The 17,836-nt window shown below is 45.9% G+C and overlaps 1 protein-coding gene across 1 annotated transcript in view; it reads right to left on the minus strand.

The window, feature by feature from the left end:
• Positions 1–17,316: 17,316 nt before the first annotated feature.
• stim2a (tromal interaction molecule 2a) overlaps positions 17,317–17,836 on the minus strand; it is a gene marked incomplete at both ends in the record, with an annotated part of 9,007 nt that continues 8,487 nt past the window's right edge. Inside the window, one exon of the mRNA XM_084454481.1 lies at positions 17,317–17,836. This exon is cut by the window's right edge and continues 822 nt beyond it. Coding sequence (XP_084310607.1) covers positions 17,317–17,836 — 520 coding nt within the window.

Consider the following 17,836-nt stretch of genomic DNA (forward strand, 5'->3'; position numbering starts at 1 on the left):
TCGACTACACGGCGGGGCACTCTCATGTGCAGAGTCGGGCCTTAAATCATGATTACATTTCATGCAACTCACACACACAAACGAACACACATACTTACACACATACGCACACAGATGCACACACACACCCAAACACATATGAACACACATACACACACTAACAACGGCAAAATTAGTCTGTATAAATCAGTCTGATAACACTGTTAACTTTGACCACTACAAGCCAGAAACTGAACTGTAACCAAGATTGTCATCAGTCAGGTAAAACTCACTCAGTGAACAGCAAACCCACGGTGACTTCCTGTTTCTGTGTCTGTGGCTGCTATGGGGACGGCCGCAGCTCTGGCCTGGGGATCCATTCTTTCATCTCCCCCTCAAACTCTGACCTACAAACAACAACAAAAGTACATTATACGTGTGTCCATCTCTCTGACCCATCCAAAAACATTAGAATCATGCAAAACACCGGCAAACTGTAAAGAGAGAGAGAGAAAAAGGGGGAACATAAAATGAGTGCATTGTGGGTATTGTATTTCGATCTGGGCCAGCAGGGTCGTCTAGCTGAATGTCCCAGTTTAGAGAGGCCTAGACGAGTGGTGGTTTCCTGTGCAGAAACAATAGATAAAACTAACAGGTTTCAAGTGTTCAACCCTGCATGTTTTTTCTTTGGTCAATCAAATATAAACGATGGCTGTACACAAGTTTAGAGGCCTCCTTGTGGATGTTGGATGTCTACCAGTGTAGTGGTCTCTTAAAGTTCCAGAAGATACCTAAAAATGATTGTTTTCTCTGGTGAATACTGAGCGAGTTTTGATGATGATGCTAAAACATGGCCCGCATGTTCCATCCACGCTTGTTTTGTTGTTCACCACAGTGTTGAACACACCTCTTCTTGCCCCACAAATTGGATTTCGAAGAAGAAAAAAAAAGCTCAAAACTTTCCATCGCAGAGAACCAATCACTGCACGCATGTCCTTTAATGGTGTGCACCCATCATAAAGGAAACGTGCATCAAAGACCTGCGTCTCTGTCAGTCAGCATCAGACTTCAAGATGGACCGGCTGTGGCTCTGTGTTGCTCTGGCTGCACTCTACTGTGAGTAAACCCTGGTCCAGTAGCTTGATCAAGGTAGCTTGAATGTTCCTCAAAGCTCACCTGAGAATGAGAAACCTCTAGTCTGACGATGCAGATATGACCTTTATTGAAATTGCCTATATTCATGTTGTCTGACGTGTCTGTTTATCTCAGGGCTACTGTGATGTACAGGAAGCTAATACCACCAAATTCGATAATGTGGGGAAATGATTTTGATTGAACATTCATGTGTGATATTTGACGTTCCTCTCCAGGTGCTGTTTCCTCCAGTCAGGAAGGGATCCCTGGAGCAGAGGTGGAGATGAGAGTCAGACCAGGAGACAACGTCACTCTGTACTGTGACTGCAGAGAACACCATCGCGTGAAATTTTTTGAGTGGTCCAGGAACTGTTCCCATGATAATCAGCCCACTCTTACCATGACATCATCCATGAACAAGGACTCATCAACACAATATGAAAACGAACTGAACCCGTTCCCTGGTTTTAAACTGGTGTGGAACCAATCAAACAACACCTATGATCTCCTGATAGAGAACGTGACTGAATCTGACCTGGGACTCTACTACTGTGGGACTCTGGAGAGTAAGGAGAAGGGGGGGGGATTGATCTACCGTTATGCGAAGGTCACCACTAAGCTTTCATTAGTAGGTAAGTACCCCATGTTTTGTCCATGTTTTGATTTCAGGTTGTAAATAAAACTAGGCTTTTATCTGGTAAGAAACTATCATATATGTGTATCAATTTACTACAACCTATTGCTTGTTTAAAGTCGCACAGAAAGGGAAGTTGGAGAACATCTTGCTTCAGTACTTTGACGTATTTCCACCTGAAACGGGCTGCAAGGGCGGGGCATACGTTTAGATGAATTTCACTGGAACGTTATCGAGCGGGTGGGATATTCAACACTTGAGGCTGCAGAGTAGTTCTCTAAGGTACCTGGTGTCGTAATTGCACGTGACCTACCGTAAGAAATTATATACTTTGATATAAGATTACAACAAAAGTACAATTTTGACCAATTATGTGAACCAAAATGGGACAGAATGCATTCATTTCTGTGCGAAGAGATGTGTTTAGATAGATCATAATGAATGAATGGCCGGGACAGTAGCTGAACAGTGATATGGTGAATAATGTGTGAATGAATGTGCTTTTGTACCTTTAACAGAGAACCCGGACTCTGAAGGGGACTGTGGCCTGTGTTGGCTTGTGGTGCTGCTCTACAGAGTTCTGATGGTGCTGCTCGTCCCATGGGCCTACTGGATGGGAACACTGCATGGTGGGTCACAACACACTAACGGGGGGCTCTGCTGGTGCTCCTCTACGCTTAGTCTGCCTGTCTGTCTCCTCACACCCGTATGGCTTCCTGCTCAAGCCACGGAAAGACACATTCAACCTGGAAATGTAACCTCGCCAGTGATTTGCTAGACATGGTATTGCATCACCTACTTTGTGTCTGTGGTAGTTTGTGTGTCACTCACTGGAAATCACATGCTTTGCGATTCTGAATCGTCATTTGTCTGCTTTTGTTGTTGTTGTTAAAACCAGGGCGTTGGAAGAGGAGGAGGGAGGATTAAAGAAGGGACTAGTCTGACCAGTCGTTCTCCGTGTCTCTAATCTCATCTCTCCATCAGTGTGTTCACTCTGACCAGCATCAGATGTATGGATGCTTGTCTGATCATCTGTAGTGTATACTTTTGCTGCAGTATAAACGCTTGCATTTTGGAATAAATACACAAACAAAAGTTTTTATGGGACTAAGTTGTGATTTTGTTGTTAATAAACTGTGGTAGAACAGTGAAGTGAGCTGCTTCAAACACCCTCCATTATGTAGCCTATCATAGAGACTGTTGTGGTTTTGACTCACATCTCTCTGTCACCAAATGAGGCCCCGCCCCCTCCCGGTGTGTTCTAGAAGCACAAGAGAGTGATGTGAGTCAAAACCACAACAGTCTCTATGATAGGCTACATAATGGAGGATGTTTGAAGCAGCTCACTTCACTGTTCTACCACAGACCACTTCAGACAGCACTGGACCGGGTCTGTTCTGGGGTGGAATCCAGACCTGCCTGTTTCTACTTTGTTCTCCCCTCATGTCAGCCTCCTTCTCTACTTTCCTCCTGTCTAGATAAAGTGATAGAAGATACATTAGCAGGCTGGACTGTCCACTCTCCCTGTGTATCCAACACTGACCACACGGACATGATGTGAGAACACCAACCGGGCTGGTTCCAGAGACATGTTGGCTGGAGACATGTTGACTGGTGCTGGGGGAGGTGTGTGTGTTAGCTCCTCTCCTGACTAGAGCAGTTAGCTTAGCAGCAGACACAGGAAGTAGCTAATGGTTCTTAACCAATCAGAGGAGGGATCAGAGGTCAGGGGTCATTAATCACCATATTAGGTAGATCTATAGGTGACAAGGGACGGAGGGGTGGGTGTTTGCATAAACACATGCACGCGCACACCCACACACAAACACAAACACATGCACGCACACACACACACACACAAACACAAACACACACGCACGTATGCACGTATGCACACACACACACACACACACACAAACACACACAGTGTCTTTCTAAGCACAGCAGACACATTATGAATTGATGGGACTGTTTGTGGTTTTCTGCAGACCCCACACCCCTCCCTTGCTAGCAGAGGAGTCCTGAGCTGAACTCTATGTACTCAACTACTAGATACAAACACACCTAACCATCACATGCTCATTTATGCTTATATCAATAACATATCAAACAGTTTAATGGCATAATGTATGACCATTTCAAAACAAAAACTGAATTTCAGTTACACAGAACTCACTCAGTGAACAGGAAACCCACAGTGACTTCCTGTTGCTGTGTCTGTTGCTGCTATGCTGGTGGGGAGCTCTGGCCTGGGGATCCATTCTCTCTCATCTCCCCCGTAAACTCGCACCTAGAAACAACAACAAAAGTACATTATATGTGTGTGCTCGTATCTCAATCCTACTCAGAAATGTTTCATTTAAGCAGGTGTCATTAATCACCACAAGTAGATCTATACTGTAGGTGACAAGGGAATAGGACAAGAGAACAGAGTGGTGGGTGTTGGCGTAATCACACTTACGCATGCGCACACACGTGCGCGCACACACACACGCATATGCATGCATATGGCCTGAGGGTTGGCCAGGTTCTGGGCAGGAAGCCCCTGGTGGTCGGCCTGGGAACTGTCCAGGGGCGGAGCAGGAGGTGTGACCGGGTGAGGAGCGCAGACTGCTGCTCACAGCTCTGTGGCTGCAGCTCAGGATCATGGGACTGGACCAGCATCACTCTGGGGCGCTGGGCAGAGAGCTGAGCTGGTGGTGTCGGAAGCCACGGGAACCACGCCCCCTCCTGCCCAGACGTGACCCTTCAAAGGATGACCGCTGGAGGTCAGGGGGTCCCTGGTGTTCAGGAAACGCAGGATCAGGATAGGCTGGATGCAGGACGGGACATGGCTTCAGCACGGGCTTGTCGTCAGACTCGGTGGGGTGGAAGTGGGCCTCCCAGCGTTCATCCTCCCGGGTCTTGCAGACGGATTCGGCGTCTGTACGCCAGAGCTTGTAGTCGGAGGGCGGGACTGCGCCTGCATCACAGTTTCTGGGGCGCTGCGCAGCGGGCTCTGGACTGAGGCCTGGGTTGATCGTTAGCAGAACTAGGGCTAGCAGGATGGGAGCTAACCGAATTGGGGTTAACCGCGGAGTGGGGCTAACTGAACTAGGGCTAACTGGACTGGCCTAGTGGGACTTAGGCCAGTAGGATTGGAACTAGCCAGACTAGGGCTAAGTGGACTTCAGCTAACATGCTGCAGATTAACTATCTGGGAAGCAGGCTTGCTAGGAAGCAAGGAGGCCAGAGCAGACAACTCCAACTGAAGGCTAGCAGACAAGGAGGCCAGAGTAGGCAACAAGTTACCTGCATGCGGCTTCTGCTAGGGAAGGCAGTAATGTTCTTCCTTGGCCCATGCTACACCCCTCCAGTGAGTTTCATGACAATTGGTCTGGCAGTTTTTGCGTAATTCTGCTTACTAACACACGCCATCACAAAGGCCATTCCACACACAACCAAAAACATTAACTCTCATCCTGTCGCTGAGGCTGAGGTAAATATATTGAAGGACTAATGAAGACTCAATGAGGAACAGGTGGTGCAAATCAACAGGACACTGATTCAACAGATAATCACCATGAAACACAAGGGCTGGGAGACGGGAGTGAAGGGGTTAACCAAATCAAAACACAGAACATCGACAGGGCACCAAAGTGGAGGGAACATAAACACTGGGCCAGAGAATGGCAGTTTGAGCAGAGATGGATATGACAGAGAAGGGGGGAAGAGAACGTATCTCCCTTCAATGATCTGGTCGCGTTCTAGAACTTAGCGCTGTCCCTGGTGCTGACAGCAGCGCTGTCCCTGGTCCTGACCAGTCTGTAGTGACTGATATCCTTCAGGCTTGCCACAGTACACACACACACACACACACACGCATACACACACACACACACACATACACACACACACACACACACACACACATACACACACACACCAACCACTGCAAATGTCACTAACATATAACTCAGTCTGATAACATGGTGAACTTTGACCCTACAAGCCACAAACAGAACTAGGATTAGTATCTCTCAGGCACAACTCACTCAGTGAACAGGAAACCCAGGGTGACTTCCTGTTGCTGTGTCTGCTGTTACAACAACCAAAGTGCATTACAAACAAACAAACAAACAAACAAACAAACAAACAAAGTGCTCATATCTCAATCCTACTCTTCTAATCTTTCAATTAAACAATATACCGGCAAATTGTACAGATCAGAGTAAGCGTACAGGCAGGTCAGAGTAGGAGTACAAGCAGGCCAGCTAAACATAGTTGGTATTGTAGTTTTATGGGAGGTGGCCATCTTGATCTGTAGTCCAAATGCTACATAGCACATATTCAAGACATAGCCTACACAGTACACATACAAGACTTTACATTGATGAACATGGAAAAACAAACAAACAATAACAACAGTAATGAAATGACAAGTTCCTGCACACTGTCAACTTCACTTGCAGACCAACTCATACACACACATACAGACACAAGTACACACACACACACACACACACACACACACGCACACACACACACACACACACACGCACACGCAGTGTCTGTCTAAGCACAGCAGACACTTGATGAGTTGATGGAAACCTCTGTGGTTTTCTGCAGAACTCACACCCTCCCTTCCTAGCAGAAGAGTCCTGAGCTGAACCACAGAGCTGAGCTCACTCAGGACTACATGATCCAAACACATCTAACATCACAAGCGATGGCGCACACATACTCACACTTGCATATTACTTGCAATACTATGCATTTCCATATACACACACCTGCTTTTGCACACATCTTGCACCCTACATGTTCGGTCTTTGACCAATCAAATATAAACACTGGCTGTCCACAAAGCTAGAGGCCTTCTTTGGACTTCCTCCACTGTAGTGGTCTCTTAAAGTTCCATAAGAGACCTCAAAATGAGGTATTTCTATTGCTTATTTGAGTATTGAGGATGATGATAAGACATGGTCACATGGGCATTGTTGTTGAGACGTTGCTACAGGTATCAGTGGTGAACACCGCAAAGCTTTCCATCCATGCTTGTTTTGTTGTTTGGCACAGTGTTGAACAGACCTATTGTTGTCACCCAACTTCAAAGAAAAAAAGCCCCCATGCTCAAAACTTTCCATCACAGCGAACCAATCACTGCACGCATGTCCTTTAATGGTGCGGCCTGTGCACCCATCATAAAGGAAACGTGCGTCAAAGACCTGCGTCTCTGTCAGTCAGCATCAGACTTCAAGATGGACCGGCTGTGGCTCTGTGTCGCTCTGGCTGCACTCTTCTGTGAGTAAACCCTGGTCCAGTAGCTTGATCAAGGTAGCTTGAATGTTCCTCAAAGCTCACCTGAGAATGAGAAACCTCTAGTCTGACGATGCAGATATGACTTTTATTGAAATTGCCTATATTCATGTTGTCTGACGTGTCTGTTTATCTCAGGGCTACTGTGATGTACAGGAAGCTAAGACCACCAAATTCGATAATGTGGGGAAATGATTTTGATTGAACATTCATGTGTGATATTTGACGTTCCTCTCCAGGTGCTGTTTCCTCCAGTCAGGAAGGGATCTCTGGAGCAGAGGTGGAGATGAGAGTCAGACCAGGAGACAACGTCACTCTGTACTGTGACTGCAGAGCCCACCATCGCGTGCACTTTTTTCAGTGGTCCAGGAACTGTTCCCATGATAATCAGCCCACACTTACCATGACATCATCCATGAACAAGGACTCATCAACACAATTTGAAAACGAACTGAACCCGTTCCCTGGTTTTAAACTGGTGTGGAACCAATCAAACAACACCTATGATCTCCTGATAGAGAACGTGACTGAATCTGACCTGGGACTCTACTACTGTGGGACTCTGGAGAGTAAGGAGAAGGGGGGGGGATTGATCTACCGTTATGCGAAGGTCACCACTAAGCTTTCATTAGTAGGTAAGTACCCCATGTTTTGTCCATGTTTTGATTTCAGGTTGTAAATAAAACTAGGCTTTTATCTGGTAAGAAACTATCATATATGTGTATCAATTTACTACAACCTATTGCTTGTTTAAAGTCGCACAGAAAGGGAAGTTGGAGAACATCTTGCTTCAGTACTTTGACGTATTTCCACCTGAAACGGGCTGCAAGGGCGGGACATACGTTTAGATGAATTTCACTGGAACGTTATCGAGCGGGTGGGATATTCAACACTTGAGGCTGCAGAGTAGTTCTCTAAGGTACCTGGTGTCGTAATTGCACGTGACCTACCGTAAGAAATTATATACTTTGATATAAGATTACAACAAAAGTACAATTTTGACCAATTATGAACCAAAATGGGACAGAATGCATTCATTTCTGTGCGAAGAGATGTGTTTAGATAGATCATAATGAATGAATGGCCGGGACAGTAGCTGAACAGTGAAATGGTAAATAATGTGTGAATGAATGTGCTTTTGTACCTTTAACAGAGAACCCGGACTCTGAAGGGGACTGTGGCCTGTGTTGGCTTGTGGTGCTGCTCTACAGAGTTCTGATGGTGCTGCTCGTCCCATGGGCCTACTGGATGGGAACACTGCATGGTGGGTCACAACACACTAACGGGGGGCTCTGCTGGTGCTCCTCTATGCTTAGTCTGCCTGTCTGTCTCCTCACACCCGTATGGCTTCCTGCTCAAGCCACGGAAAGACACATTCAACCTGGAAATGTAACCTCGCCAGTGATTTGCTAGACGTGGTATTGCATCACCTACTTTGTGTCTGTGGTAGTTTGTGTGTCACTCACTGGAAATCAGATGCTTTGCGATTCTGAATCGTCATTTGTCTGCTTTTGTTGTTGTTAAATCCAGGGCGTTGGAAGAGGAGGAGGGAGGAGTAAAGAAGGGACTAGTCTGACCAGTCGTTCTCCGTGTCTCTAATCTCATCTCTCCATCAGTGTGTTCACTCTGACCAGCATCAGATGTATGGATGCTTGTCTGATCATCTGTAGTGTATACTTTTGCTGCAGTATAAACGCTTGCATTTTGGAATAAATACACAAACAAAAGTTTTTATGGGACTAAGTTGTGATTTTGTTGTTAATAAACTGTGGTAGAACAGTCAAGTGAGCTGCTTCAAACACCCTCCATTATGTAGCCTATCATAGAGACTGTTGTGGTTTTGACTCACATCACTCTCTTCTGCTTCTAGAACACACCGGGAGGGGGCGGGGCCTCATTTGGTGACAGAGAGATGTGAGACAAAACCACAACAGACCATTTCAGACAGCACTGGACCGGGTCTGGACCGGGTCTGTTCTGGGGTGGAATCCAGACCTGCCTGTTTCTACTTTGTTCTCCCCTCATGTCAGCCTCCTTCTCTACTTTCCTCCTGTCTAGATAAAGTGATAGAACACATTAGCAGGCTGGACTGTCCACTCTCCCTGTGTATCCAACACTGACCACACAGACATGATGTGAGAACACCAACCGGGCTGGTTCCAGAGACATGTTGGCTGGAGACATGTTGACTGGTGCTGGGGGAGGTGTGTGTGTTAGCTCCTCTCCTGACTAGAGCAGTTAGCTTAGCAGCAGACACAGGAAGTAGCTAAGGGTTCTTAACCAATCAGAGGAGGGATCAGAGGTCAGGGGTCATTAATCACCATATTAGGTAGATCTATAGGTGACAAGGGACGGAGGGGTGGGTGTTTGCATAAACACATGCGCGCGCACACCCACACACAAACACAAACACATGCACGCACACACACACACACAAACACACACGCACGTATGCACGTATGCACACACACACACACACACACACACACACACACAGTGTCTTTCTAAGCACAGCAGACACATTATGAATTGATGGGACTGTTTGTGGTTTTCTGCAGACCCCACACCCCTCCCTTGCTAGCAGAGGAGTCCTGAGCTGAACTCTATGTACTCAACTACTAGATACAAACACACCTAACATCACATGCTCATTTATGCTTATATCAAAAACATATCAAACAGTTTAATGGAATAATGTATGACCATTTCAAAAGAAAAACTGAATTGGGATCAAAAGTAATTTCAGTTACACAGAACTCACTCAGTGAACAGGAAACCCACAGTGACTTCCTGTTGCTGTGTCTGTTGTTGCTATGCTGGTGGGGAGCTCTGGCCTGGGGATCCATTCTCTCTCATCTCCCCCGCAAACTCGCACCTAGAAACAACAAAAGTACATTATATGTGTGTGCTCGTATCTCAATCCTACTCAGAAATGTTTCATTTAAGCAGGTGTCATTAATCACCATAAGTAGATCTATACTGTAGGTGACAAGGGAATAGGACAAGAGAACAGAGTGGTGGGTGTTGGCGTAATCACACTTACGCATGCACACACACGTGCGCGCACACACACACGCATATGCATGCATATGGCCTGAGGGTTGGCCAGGTTCTGGGCAGGAAGCCCCCGGTGGTCGGCCTGGGAACTGTCCAGGGGCGGAGCAGGAGGTGTGGCCGGGTGAGGAGCGCAGACTGCTGCTCACGGCTCTGTGGCTGCAGCTCAGGATCATGGGATTGGACCAGCATCACTCTAGGGCGCTGGGCAGAGAGCTGAGCTGGTGGTGTCGGAAGCCACGGGAACCACGCCCCCTCCTGCCCAGACGTGACCCTTCAAAGGATGACCGCTGGAGGTCAGGGGGTCCCTGGTGTTCAGGAAACGCAGGATCAGGATAGGCTGGATGCAGGACGGGACACGGCTTCAGCACGGGCTTGTCGTCAGACTCGGTGGGGTGGAAGTGGGCCTCCCAGCGTTCATCCTCCCGGGTCTTGCAGACGGATTCGGCGTCTGTGCACCAGAGCTTGTAGTCGGAGGGCGGGACAGCGCCTGCATCACAGTTTCTGGGGCGCTGCGCAGCGGGCTCTGGGCTGAGGCCTGGGTTGATCGTTAGCAGAACTAGGGCTAGCAGGATGGGAGCTAACCGAATTGGGGTTAACCGCGGAGTGGGGCTAACTGAACTAGGGCTAACTGGACTGGCCTAGTGGGACTTAGGCCAGTAGGATTGGAACTAGCCAGACTAGGGCTAAGTGGACTTGAGCTAACATGCTGCAGATTAACTATCTGGGAAGCAGGCTTGCTAGGAAGCAAGGAGGCCAGAGCAGACAACTCCAACTGAAGGCTAGCAGACAAGGAGGCAAGAGTAGGCAACAAGTTACCTGCATGCGGCTTCTGCTAGGGAAGGCAGTAATGTTCTTCCTTGGCCCATGCTACACCCCTCCAGTGAGTTTCATGACAATTGGTCTGGCAGTTTTTGCGTAATTCTGCTTACTAACACACGCCATCACAAAGGCCATTCCACACACAACCAAAAACATTAACTCTCATCCTGTCGCTGAGGCTGAGGTAAATATATTGAAGGACTAATGAAGACTCAATGAGGAACAGGTGGTGCAAATCAACAGGACACTGATTCAACAGATAATCACCATGAAACACAAGGGCTGGGAGACGGGAGTGAAGGGGTTAACCAAATCAAAACACAGAACATCGACAGGGCACCAAAGTGGAGGGAACATAAACACTGGGCCAGAGAATGGCAGTTTGAGCAGAGATGGATATGACAGAGAAGGGGGGAAGAGAACGTATCTCCCTTCAATTATCTGGTCGCATTCTAGAACTTAGCGCTGTCCCTGGTGCTGACAGCAGCGCTGTCCCTGGTCCTGACCAGTCTGTAGTGACTGATATCCTTCAGGCTTGCCACAGTACACACACATACACACACACACACACACACACACACACACACACACACACATACACACACACACACATACACACACACCAACCACTGCAAATGTCACTAACATATAACTCAGTCTGATAACATGGTGAACTTTGACCCTACAAGCCACAAACAGAACTATGATTAGTATGGCCCAGTCCCAATGTCCACCCTTGCAGACTCGCAGACTTAAGAGCGCGCTCCCGCGAAGTCCGCGAGGGCTTAGGGGTGTCCCAATGTCAACTCGGCAAGTGCGTGAGGGCTCTCCGGCAGCCATTTTGAGCCCTTTATGGCCCCTTCCCGTAAGTCTGCATTTCTGCAGACTTAGCCCAAGGAAATTACCCACAGTTCATAGCGTCGTGACGTGAAATCGCTGAAAAACACACGTTTCGTCACATGATCTGTCGCAAGTGCTGTCCCATTCCTATTTATGCAATTTCGAGCCCTTGCAGACTCTCACACTCAACCACTTTACCAGGTGACGTCAATAAGTCTGTGAGGGCTCAGGGCTTGAGGGTTTAGGGGGGACATTGGGACTGGGCCATTCTCTCAGGCACAACTCACTCAGTGAACAGGAAACCCAGGGTGACTTCCTGTTGCTGTGTCTGCTGTTACAACAACCAAAGTACATTACAAACAAACAAACAAACAAAGTGCTCATATCTCAATATTACTCTTCTAATCTTTCAATTAAACAATATACCAGCAAATTGTACAGATCAGAGTAAGCGTACAGGCAGGTCAGAGTAGGAGTACAAGCAGGCCAGCTAAACATAGTTGGTATTGTAGTTTTATGGAAGGTGGCCATCTTGATCTGTAGTCCAAATGCTACATAGCACATATTCAAGACATAGCCTACACAGTACACATACAAGACTTAACATTGATGAACATGGAAAAACAAACAAACAATAACAACAGTAATGAAATGACAAGTTCCTGCACACTGTCAACTTCACTTGCAGACCAACTCATACACACACATACAGACACAAGTACACACACACACACACACACATACACACACACACACACACACACACACACACACACACGCACACGCAGTGTCTGTCTAAGCACAGCAGACACTTGATGAGTTGATGGAAACCTCTGTGGTTTGTCTGTGCAGAACTCACACCCTCCCTTCCTAGCAGAAGAGTCCTGAGCTGAACCACAGAGCTGAGCTCACTCAGGACTTCATGATCCAAACACATCTAACATCACAAGCGATGGCGCACACATACTCACACTTGCATATTACTTGCAATACTATGCATTTCCATATACACACACCTGCTTTTGCACACGTCTTGCACCCTACATGTTCGGTCTTTGACCAATCAAATATAAACGCTGGCTGTCCACAAAGCTAGAGGCCTTCTTTGGACTTCCTCCACTGTAGTGGTCTCTTAAAGTTCCATAAGAGACCTCAAAATGAGGTATTTCTATTGCTTATTTGAGTATGATGATAAGACATGGTCACATGGGCATTGTTGCTGAGACGTTGCTACAGGTATCAGTGGTGATCACCACAAAGCAAACTTTCCATCCATGCTTGTTTTGCTGTTTGGCACAGTGTTGAACAGACCTATTGTTGTCACCCAACTTCAAAGAAAAAAAGCCCCCATGCTCAAAACTTTCCATCACAGCGAACCAATCACTGCACGCATGTCCTTTAATGGTGCGGCCTGTGCACCCATCATAAAAGAAACGTGCGTCAAAGACCTGCGTCTCTGTCAGTCAGCATCAGACTTCAAGATGGACCGGCTGTGGCTCTGTGTTGCTCTGGCTGCACTCTACTGTGAGTAAACCCTGGTCCAGTAGCTTGATCAAGTTAGCTTGAATGTTGCTCAAAGCTCACCTGAGAATGAGAAACCTCTAGTCTGACGATGCAGATATGACTTTTATTGAAATTGCCTATATTCATGTTGTCTGACGTGTCTGTTTATCTCAGAGTTACTGTGATGTACAGGAAGCTAATACCACCAAATTCGATAATGTGGGGAAATGATTTTGATTGAACATTCATGTGTGATATTTGACGTTCCTCTCCAGGTGCTGTTTCCTCCAGTCAGGAAGGGATCTCTGGAGCAGAGGTGGAGATGAGAGTCAGACCAGGAGACAACGTCACTCTGTACTGTGACTGCAGAGCCCACCATCGCGTGCACTTTTTTCAGTGGTCCAGGAACTGTTCCCATGATAATCAGCCCACTCTTACCATGACATCATCCATGAACAAGTACTCAACACAATTTGAAAACGAACTGAACCCGTTCCCTGGTTTTAAACTGGTGTGGAACCAATCAAACAACACCTATGATCTCCTGATAGAGAACGTGACTGAATCTGACCTGGGACTCTACTACTGTGGGACTGTGGAGAATAATGAGAAGGGGGGGGGGTTGATCTACCGTTATGGGAATGTCACCACTAAGCTTTCATTAGTAGGTAAGAACTACATGTTTTATCCATGTTTAGATTTCAGTTTGTAACATAACTCCAATGAATTGTTTCCTGAATAGAAAATATCAGATTTACCTGATGTTGACTTCCTGATTCCTGTGGTGGTGTGTTTGGTCCAGAGTCGGGTCTGTCTGAACCAGCCTGTCCTGATCCAGAGTGTGGTCTGTGCTGGATTCTGCTGTTCACTCTGTGTCCTGGCTGTGCTCTCATCTCCTCCCTCCTCTCCTCCCTCTTGGTCTACCACTTCTACAGCAGGAAAACAGGTAGAACAACTCTCTCACTCCCCCCCAGTCACCTAATAGTAATTATTTTAATTGAAATATATTGTTTTTAATGTGAATGTGGGTACTGTATGAAACAGTTTGTACTGCTGCATAGTAATAAATTGAATTTACTAATGTATTCTTATTTTAGCTATTCATTCTTATTATTCATTTACTTTTGCACAACCATTGAAATCAGTCTCTAAATGTTGACCTTTGACATATTGTAATGCTGACAAGTCTTCTCGGCAGCTTCAAAGGAACTTCAAGGAAATCCCCTGACTGACAGTAGGGGGAGAGGGAGCAGAGTTCAGGTAGGCCAGCTACATAATCATTGGGGGTATTGTAGTTTTCTGAAGGGCAGCCATCTTGATCAGTAGTACGTATGTTTCATAATCCTTCATAGCAGTCATATTAAACACACAAATTTATCATGCTGATAAACACACACCCAATTTACATTACTGTCGTATTATGAAATTGATTAAAATATTAATGTTCTCTCTCTCTCTCTCTCTCTCTCTCTCTCTCTCAGGAGGAAGAAGACGTGTGTTACTCTGCGTTGGAAATCCGCCAGGGTCGGAGCAGACCACAGAAGAGGACGACTCCCAGCTCTGACTTCAGTACCTACTCAGCCATCAAAACTAGTGCAGTGTGACTATATGTTTTACTTTTTCCAATGCTTCAAGCTATCTGAAAAAAATGTGTCGTGTATGTGCTAAGTGACGTGTTGGCAATGTGCGTGCACCCATCGCAGTGACCAGTCCAGGGTCCGAAGGGGCAGTCTGAGGGAAAGGCGAGGGTGGCACCGGGAGGTCAGTCCGTGGGGTCCAGGGGCTTGGTGCTCAGGGGGTTCAGGGCTTCCGAGGATTGTGGGAGGGGCTGTGGAGACGCGGGTTAAGGGAGCTGTGGCTGGTGGGAGGACCTCGGGGCACGGCTTGGGATGAAACCCTAACACTGTAATCATAGCTTTGCTTTCAAATGTTTTATTTTTATTTTCTAGTCATTAATTGCAGTTGTTTGTGCCTACAAAATGTGCTTGTTCTTCATATCTTTTTATACATTTGAAATAAAAGTTTGATTTAATTTCATATGAACTGAAACATGATTAAATGAAAGAAATCTCACCGTTATCTGTTCTGGAACGCAGCCAAAACCACACCAGTCTCTGTGGTAAGCCACGTCGTTAAAGTTTGGTACAGCTCACTGCAGTTCTCAACAGTTCTCAACCACATTCTGGGGTACTCCAACCTATAACAGGACAATGGAGATGATAGTATTATAGAACTTGTGATTGATTGAACTATTTCCAAACAGAGGGTGTGTGCACTTGTATATGTGACAAGGATAAGGCATGCAGGATACCACCCCTTAACACACAAAAGGTACAGGTGGACTTGTAGAGGAGCAGTGGTTGCAGACATAAAGTAGGACTTGCATGCACCCTTACTCTCAGAAGGCACCGATCACTCATATTACTGGATTGGTAACAGCTATTCAGAGGAGCCCGTACTCACACCTGTCCAATAATGTTAGATCCGAAATGACCTCCAGTAGAGGGAGGGATGAAAGAGCGATGCTGTCTGTGTGTTTAGACAGATTCAGAGACAGGAACAGGTACTGTAGTTCACCGTTGATGTTTCTGTTGATCTCCTCTGACCTCCAGTGGGGAGATTTAGCATTACAGTTGGAAGCCGTTACCAGTGGCTAAAAGGATGTGGTTACTCAACCCGCAGATTAGGTTGTGGTTAACCTCATATCCAACTTCAGCCTGAACCAGAACCCTGACTAGTGTATTTCCTTTTCACCTTTAGCTCCACAAGTTCTCCAGTGTCCTCAGACAATCATCATTTGGTTTTGTTACTGTATACTGTATGTTTTGTTACAGTATACTGTGTATTAATCCCCCCAAGGGGAAACTGGTCTTCGTCTCTCCTATCTCAACCATCACTTGGGCCGAGCAGAACTACAGGCAGTTAAGATCCCACCTTGTCAAGCCGCCCGGCGCGGTCACTGGTCTGATGCTCTGACCACTGGGCCGCCTACCGCCCCGTAACGACTGAATAAAATAAAAGCAACACATATCAAATAACCAAAATATGCACACCGTGATCATAAATTGGCCAAATTTGTCCACTTTTATTTCAAAATCTATATTCACCAATCAATACATCCACCGTTATCGACTCCCGTTTCAATAAATAAAACAGTGCATGTCCTTCCAGGACTGATGAGAGAAACACATTAGACAACTTCTGTACTCTACAAATTCAAGACTTGAGAGAATAAATAAATAAATGTCGCTTCATAAACACTTTTTTTTTTAAATGATTTTTTGTTCTTCAAATTTTCAAACTTTCATTTTGAAGAAATGAATCTTTATCAAGCCAGTAAACAATTCAGCTTTAAACAAAATACCAACTTTACTTCAAAATTAACAAAAAGAGCAAAAATGCTCACTCCACCAATTCTATACACTCAACAGTCTAAACCTTTAAAAAAAAATCTAATCTTTGAATAGCTTCAAATCAAAACCTCACGTTCTACACTTTAGAAACCATTACAACTCAATAAAACAAGAAACTGAACATCTGCCTAAATGCTCTTCAAATACCCAAACAAAAATAATCTGTCCACATGACCAAACATCTCAGTGTCTAGATCCTGTAAACATCAAAGCGGACCCCAACGTTACAAACAATATAGGTTTAGATAGCACCCGTTATCCTGCTGCTTAAGACTTCATTACAACAACTACAATTTCTTGATACTGGTAAAAACGGTAAATAATAATAATTTGGAAAACCTATGTAAATCACTCTTTTTGACCACTTGTAGAGACGTGAACATTCACTCAAACTCAAACAATTCTTGAGCAGATCAATCAAATGCATAATTTCAACATCATCTGGGTAAACAAATCTATTGACTTAGAAAAAACATTAGCAAAACCCTAACGAAAACCCCTATTAAAAAACAACTATAAGACTAAGGTTCATTTTCATGTTCTACGGCTGCTTTGTCCAGCACAAAAATGTCACCCTCACAAAAAATTGTTTTTTGTCCTTTTGACTTCCTGTTCAAAAAAGAGAAGCTAATCAAACATTCAGAGTTTCTGGAGGCCACTTTGGGGTGGTCGTTCTGAGGTGGAATCCTTTTTCTTCCTAAATAGATTCTTCAGTTTGGACGTCTTCTTGCTCTTCTCTTTGTCCTTGTGCTTCTCCTTACTTCTTTCTGGGGGAGATGCGTTGGGAGATGGGTCCGAAATGTGCAGCTCCTCTCCTACCTGCATGCTTTGGGGAAAGGTCGTGGTGATGAACTCGCTGGGGCCAGTCGGGTTTGTAGAGGTGGACGTGGAAACACTTTTCTCCAAGATTCCATCGTAAACAAGTCGACTCGGGTCAGAGGGTGGTTTCCAAGACACCATGGGGTTCAAGGTGAGGTCGGGCTGTACCGGCTCTGGCGCCACAAACTCCTCCCTGGATATCCTCCGTTTGGGTATTTCCATGGTGACATCAACTCTATCCCTGGATATCTTCCCTGTGGGCGTGTCTATAGAGCTGTCAATGTTGTCTCTGATCAATCTTCTCCGGTGAGAGCTGGCCGACATTTCGAGTTCATCTCTC

Source organism: Borostomias antarcticus, assembly GCF_949987555.1.
Source record: "Borostomias antarcticus genome assembly, chromosome: 20".
NCBI lineage: Eukaryota > Metazoa > Chordata > Actinopteri > Stomiiformes > Stomiidae > Borostomias > Borostomias antarcticus.